This window comes from Gymnoscopelus microlampas, assembly GCF_963454915.1.
Source record: "Gymnoscopelus microlampas genome assembly, chromosome: 2".
NCBI classification, from domain to species: domain Eukaryota; kingdom Metazoa; phylum Chordata; class Actinopteri; order Myctophiformes; family Myctophidae; genus Gymnoscopelus; species Gymnoscopelus microlampas.
Genome location: NC_139939.1, coordinates 22,366,809 through 22,374,308, shown reverse-complemented (window position 1 = coordinate 22,374,308; position 7,500 = coordinate 22,366,809). Strand labels below are relative to the sequence as shown.

Genomic DNA, 7,500 nt, shown 5'->3' with positions numbered 1-7,500 from the left:
TGGTTATATTTGGTTATATCTGCACATTCTTCTCTCACATACATAGATACAGTACACACATAGGCTACAGTACACACACCAAGACCACCGGGGGGCTGGTCAGGGTCAGAGAGAGACACACACACACACACACACACACACACACACACACACACACACACACACACACACACACACACACACACACACACACACACACACACACACACACACACACACACACACACACACACACACACACACACACACAATGCTTTTTCCCACACTTGTGTTTTATTGCTTGTTGGTGATGTGTAATCAATCAGCAGCATATCATTGCTGTGCGGTTGCGTCCAGTAGTTTGGGAACAGGAGAGAGAGAACGACCACAGAATGCCTCCCAGAGACATTAGTCAGCCAGCCAGACACACAGGGCTCCAGTGTCTGTCTTGTCTGCTGAGATTCTATGGCCTTGGCAATTTGGCACACCAAACTGAGCAGGCAAGCTGCTAGGTGAGTGGAGTTTGGCGAATGAGCATCTGTGATCGTGTCTGTCACATACTATCCCACGTGCACGCACGTGTGTGTGTGTGTGTGTGTGCGTAAGACGCGTAGGGCGTGTGTAAAAGTGTCCGAGTAGGTGTACGTGTGTGCGTGTTCAAGTCGGGTATTTGCCTTTGTCTCTTGTGTGTGATGGTCTATATCTGTCGTTTTGTATCTGTCTCAGCATCTGTCTAAGGCCGGGCATGTGTGTGTGTGTGTGTGTGTGTGTGTGTGTGTGTGTGTGTGTGTGTGTGTGTGTGTGTGTGTGTGTGTGTGTGTGTGTGTGTGTGTGTGTGTGTGTGTGTGTGTGTGTGTGCGTGCGTGTGAGTGTGTGTGAGAGAGAGAGAGAGAGAGAGAGAGAGAACATTATGCATGCATGTGTCACTGTCTGTTATAATATGTCTTTATGTGCATGTCTAGGTATATAAGTGGAGGCATGAAGATACACAGTAAAATCCTGAGTGTAAATTGAACCTGGCATAAATACAATGTAAACCAGCTACTAACAACACACCCACAGATCCACTCTGGACCCAGACTACAACAGCTAGCTGCTCTAACCCAGTGGTTCCCAACGTGTTTAGCTCGAGACCCAAACTAGCGAAAATAACTAATCTACAAGACCTTGACGATCGGCAACCCATAGTGATCTTGACGATCGGCTATTTACTTCTTAAACATTTTCTTATGGAATTACTTAGATTTCTTTTTTTAAATGTATACTATTTATTAAATCTTTTTGAAAAATGTTTTTTTTTTCATATCTGAAATATTTCGATTTTTAGTTTTAAATTTTTTTGAAAGTCTTTTGAAATAATAATGTAAATATTTTAGAAAACAAACCAAAAAAGGGGATATTTACCCTAAAAATGGGTGTGTGAGCCATTGTACACTGCTCAAACCCATCTCCACCCAGCCAAGGTTGCTAACTGCCTCTTTCTCCTTCCTGTCTATACTCCCCCAACACTCTTTTCATCTCTCTCTCTCTCTCTCTCTCTCCCTCCATCCTCCAGTCCCTTTATGGAACCATGGCCTCCAAGGGACATTCCATTTGGACGGCGGCCATTTTAGCACAGAGAGCCCTCCAAAAGAGCATAAATTTACACAGGCGTGCGCGCACGTACACACAAACAAACGCGCATGTGTCCACGTGCGGGAGCCTACACACACCCTAAATACTGTCTCTCAGCCTCTCTATTAGAAGAAAAGCTCTTTGCCAACAATCAACACGCGTGCACACGCACACACGCACAGTCGCACCCACACACACACACACACACACACACACACACACACACACACACACACACACACACACACACACACACACACACACACACACACACACACACACACACACACACACACACACACACACACACACACACACACACACACACACGTTTGTATTACTATACTTGTGAAGACATCAATATTTTTTGGGTTTTTTTTACCCTAAAGCCGAAAATAGGCGATCTACAAGTTCACAATTTCACTATGCTTGATGCACGACACCAGCATGCAACTAAGTATAAATGGCATAACTTCAACCCCAACCCCTAAACATAACCTCTAAATGCCTAATCCTAACTCTACCCCCATCCGGAATCTGTTTATAATTGTAAGCCTTAACTCCAACCATCTTTTTTGGCCACAAAACAACCATTTATCTTAGGAGGACCAGGCAAATGGTCTTCACATGTCTATTGCAAAAGTCTATAACTCAAAATGTACTATAAATGTGGCGACATTTGGCCCTCATAAATATATTAACACACGCACACACGGACACGCACGCACGCACACGCACACACACACACACACACACACACACACACACACACACACACACACACACACACACACACACACACACACACACACACACACACACACAGAGCTATGGGAGTGTGAGAGGTTAGCTGGTGAACAAAGAAACCTGAGTTCGACCCTCACACTTCACCCAGACACATGCTTGATGCAGAGATGCAGCGTATATGGATATCAACTCAAATGCACGACTAAATATGGTGTTTTTTTTTACTCTCAGGAGAGGATGTCGCTGCCTCGCAGAGATAAACAACATGGCCTAATGGTGTAACATCCAGCCTAGTCTATATTTTCTAAATATACTGTACAGAGCTCTGTTTGCAAGTAGAATTCAATACGTTTCCACATGAAGGGCGTTGAGTCCAAATGACCTTTACATGGTAAAGCTTGCTTGGCTGTGGACCAAGCCGTCCCTTTGAGAGAGAGAGATGGGAAAGGGATGAGTGTGAGCATGTGTGAGTGTGTGTGTGTGTGTGTGTGTGTGTGTGCGTGCGTGCGTGCGTGCGTGCGTGCGTGCGTGCGTGCGTGCGTGCGTGCGTGCGTGTATCTGTGAGAGACAGAGAGAGGGAGGCAGCAAGACGTCGCTGTCGAGCAGAGACCTCTTATCTCCATATTTCACGGCGTATAAGAGTGTCACACAAAAATAGCCAAAATAAATGATCTACACGCTCACATCGCATTATATCGTGACATGTTGTGATAATGTAGATCTGCTATTTTGGCAATTTTTCTCTGTGGGTTTTCATAAATATTTGACCAATGGAACGTTATTAACAAGAGCGTGTGACTAAATCAAATAATAACTACTCTGGATCCATTGGTTCTTCTTTTTTTCTTTCCATTTCCTGAAAAGTAACCGCTTTGGATATACAAGGTTTCTTCCCCGACAGGCGGCAACCAAGAAAGGGAAATGAAATCGAGTGAGTGACAAGGATGTGTTGGCAGCTTGTGAAAGTGAAACCTGCCCACTAAGACACACTGGCAAACTTGAGATGGTTGAATCCTCTGACTGAACATCAAGGGCTTGTTCCTGCTGACCTCAAGGTCCTTACTAGCCCGTCTGGGGAGCTATCAGTGTGTTCATTAAAACAAGACCTTGGAAACATTGTTAGCAAGGTTGAGGCGGTCTGGCGGCTCTATTGACTTCTGCTGCGCACTGGGCTAGAAGGGGTCTATACATGCATGATAGATTGAACAGGGTTCAATTTGTAAAAAGAAAACCACTTAACCACTTCTTTGTGCGACAATTAGCAATGCATTGTGAGCTTGTGGATCTTCTATTTTAACGCCCCCCCATTAACATACATATATGTTTATTTACATTGTTAAATTGGGATATTATCAAAACATATCAGTCTACAAAAAGGAAATGCATGTATTTAATTCAATCTGAAGCAAGGATAAAACATATCCCCACCTATGCCTGTCACAATTATTACATAATCGTCTAATCACAATTTCTTTTAGATAATCACAATTATTTTTTGCATAATCCTCATAATCATTTCCATGTTGAAAAATGTTCATATATTTCGAGACATTTAAAAAAATAGTGGAAATGGACGATCTACAAGCTGAAAACGCGTCACGATGTGACGCGTTTTCAGCTTTTAGATCGGCTATTTCCACTATTGAAGTTATTAAATTATAGTTCAAGTTATATTTGTCATATATATGTCCTGTGCAACTTTTGTTCACGAAGCCTAAAAGCCAATTCCAATGTTCAACGACAGAAACACAATTAAATCGTTAATCGCAATTATTTGAGCGACAATTAATCGTCAAGTAAAATGTCATAATGGTGACAGCCCTATCCCCACCAGCAACAAAAAATAATGACCAGAGGGGAGATTAAAAAAAAAGCAGAGGCATGGCTTCAACCCTTGCATTCAAATCTTGCATGCTTGTTCAGCAACGCTACAAAGCCCATTTCAACACATCACTGTGTCTTGCATTAGTTTTTTAGGTTAGGTTTGGTAGACTTAAAGAAATAGTTCGCCCCCAAAATGACTTTTTGGGGGCATAGTTGAATAGTCACCCCGTGGAGACTTGAATTCATGGATATTTTTTCATTCTTAAGCCAATAATTTGATGACCGGCAGTGATTCCGGCAGGAGACACAAAGAGTCTCCTTTGTGTCTCCTACCAGAGCCGCTGCCTACCAGTCCGCTGGTCATCAAATTATTGGCTTAGGAGTGCGACAAAAAACGAAAAATATCTATGAATTATATTTCATAGATATTTCATAGATAGAGTTTCCATGGGGTGACTAATCGATAGAAAAAAAGCATTTTGGGGGTGAACTATCCCTTTAACTTCCTTGTTGTGTATTGGCTACTGGCAAATACATCATGTGCTGCATTTTCCAGTAACTTCTGAATATTTCAATTAGCTATTATTTGATCCAGAGAATGACATTACCAGCTGGTTTAGACAGTTATAAGTTAAGACAATGAACTTGTGGTTGAGAATCATTGGAAGGTCACTTAAAAAAAACAACTCTGTATCTATGACCATACAGTATGAATGCACTTAGAATTGTTTCAACCGTAAATAGTTCTTGGCTGCTTTTAGAAACCATGGGACAATGTAACTCTGTAATGAACCCAATAACATTATTTATGGTGACAGCTACACTATGGAAGGTAGACCACCCTCACTATTCAGCAATACAGGAGACCTGTGTAAGTCTCTGTACAAAGGTCTGGCTGTGTGCTGCTGATGCTGATAAATCGACACTTAATAATTTTGAAATAAAAAGTAATAGAAGACATAATTCACATTCTGACCATATGACAAAAATGTGAATTTACAAGCAGCATTAACATGTGAGGTGAACAAGTCACACAGACAAAAGCATTAGTACCATGAAATGTTGGCATTGTGATGACGCAGACAGCAAGATGATGGTAAAAAATACAAAAAAGCATGAATGGAGAGTTCATTAGAGAGAAAGGGAGAGAGGAAAAATTCTGCTAAGCCATGATGACAGCAATGATCCAGCATGTGAAACTCCTTCCCTCTGAACATACACAAAATGTCATTTCCAGGCTTTAGTCAATATTTTCGTCTCCATTAGGAAGCACAGTGTTCTATAAGGTTCCTTAATGTGTTTCCATTGGAGTTTTGGGGGGGATGACGATAAGGCGATTTTAGACTTTGTTACGACGGTGTCGCACGAAAATAGCCGATCTACAAGCTCACAACGCGACGCATCGTGACTCGTTTTGAGCTCGTAGATCGGCTGTTTTCACTAGTTTGGGTCCCGGGGAGACATCAAATTTCTCTTTTGGGTCTCAAGCTTTGTGAACCACTGGGTTAGAGCAGCTGGCTCTTGTTGTGTGTGAGCTTGCCTTATGGATGGTAGATTGGAGATTTGGAAGATTTGTAAGGAGGAACGCCAGGTTGAAAGTGGCTAACTCTCTCTTTCCTTCTCTCTCTTTCTCAGGTGGTACGAGGGGGGATTGGGTTGTTGGGGTTTGTGGGCAGGTTCTCTCACCTGGTCTCACTCCTGCCAGCACAGGCAGCGGGTGGTGTGTAAACGCCATGCGGGGGGACCTCGTCTGGGAAGACAGGGCGTTGAAATCAAACTTCCCCGGCTTCTTAAGAGAACCAGGCGAGGACAGTCCTGGCAAAAAAAAAAAAAAAAAAAAAAAAATTGAATCAACAACCAAAAAAAAAAAAAAAAAAATGGGGGGGAGGAGGAGGAAAAAGAGAGAGGTCGGTTTAATGAACAAATCTACACTTTCAAAATATATTTTTTAAATAAAGTTTTTATTAAAGGGAATTTGGAAAAATACTGCTATGTTTGATGGCAGTGATTAGCTCCATGTCCTTGGCTGTAGGCAACTGACAATTAGCCAGGGCGAGCCAAAAATGTGGGTTTATGTAAATGAGGCAGTGCATGCTAGGGAAGGATGTTGAGATTCTGCGTGATGAAGGACCTTGGACAGCTTTGCATAGGTTTATTCTCTAGTACCCGGACAAAACATACCTCCTTTTGAAATGTATAGCTCCCAACTCCAAGGGCTGCAGTCATAAAATATGGGCCGACCCATTTTTAATACCGTTAAGTGTTTTCAAAGGAAATGGATCATTCAGTCCAACGTGAATGACTAAGATTCTACACCTTGCCAGAAAGCCAAACTGACTCTTTAGCTCTACGTCTCGTCTCATCTCATGCTCTCTCTCCCTTTCTCTCTCTCTCTCCCCCCCCCCCCCCCCCCTCCTCTCTCTCCTTCTCTCCCTCTCTCTCCCTTTAAACGTGCCAATTCCAGGTTTTCTCAGTGTATGAGCTTGGCCACCGTGCAGCCACAGTCAGCTAAATGTGGTCTGGCATTAGCGTAAGCCCACGGGCTGGCTGCACAAGAATAAGGCCTCATTCAGAAATAGCACACACTGTGTACAGCATGGACACGGCAGCTGCTGAGTGAGAAAGACAAGCAGACGGATAGAGAGCAGAGACAGAGGGAAAGAGAGGAAGAAAGAGCCGAGAAAAATGTGGGAGACATGAAAATATGTGAAGGAGCGAGGCAGCGAGGTGGAATCTGTGAAAAGGGAGCAGTGCCTTTCTTGTTGTTTTTTTAGATGTTGCTCTGACGACATGTATGAGATTGTAATGTCATAAGACATTATATATGGTTATTATCTCTCTCTAACACACACTCACAAGCACACATGCATGTGTGTGTGGACACAGTGGGAGTTAAAGTGGTTAAACATCACATTATTTTCATTTTTCTTTACGTTCCTGATAATCTTCCAATCCTAAGAAGTGTGTGATGAAAAATGTTTTGTTTGATTTAGAACTTTTTTTTCTTCTTCCTCTTTCTTTTTTTAACACTGTCGTTTTGCAATCTATTTCCGTGGTCGCTCCGCATCCAACGAGGCATTAAATATGATTCCTGCACAGTCTTCCAGCTGGAGACGTGTGAAAGTCTATCTATGCAAGTGCGTGCGGGGGCGTGTAAAAAAAAAACCTTTCCCTCCCTGTGTGAAAGAGTTAAGTCTCAAGCAGGTGGGAGTGAATATGTGCGAACCATTTTATGTCTTTAGCAGACATATAGATTATTTTTTTCCCACTGCTGAGGCGAGGGAACGGGGGTGTATTGTACAGTCAGACAGATTCTAAGTAAGAAGACAAACCCTG

The 7,500-nt window shown here is 42.7% G+C and overlaps 1 protein-coding gene across 9 annotated transcripts in view; it reads right to left on the bottom strand.

Moving 5' to 3' along the window:
- Nucleotides 1-7,500, bottom strand: part of nfixa (nuclear factor I/Xa) — a gene marked incomplete at its 5' end in the record, with an annotated part of 151,596 nt that overhangs the window by 16,212 nt on the left and 127,884 nt on the right. For 7 of the 9 annotated variants that reach the window (XM_084044367.1, XM_084044372.1, XM_084044368.1 and 4 more), the window contains one exon: nt 5,851-5,979. The exons of the other annotated variants lie outside the window; for them this stretch is intronic. In XM_084044367.1, the coding sequence (XP_083900493.1) occupies nt 5,851-5,979 (129 nt within the window). The remainder of the gene's footprint in view (nt 1-5,850; nt 5,980-7,500) is intronic. 9 annotated transcript variants of the gene reach the window in all.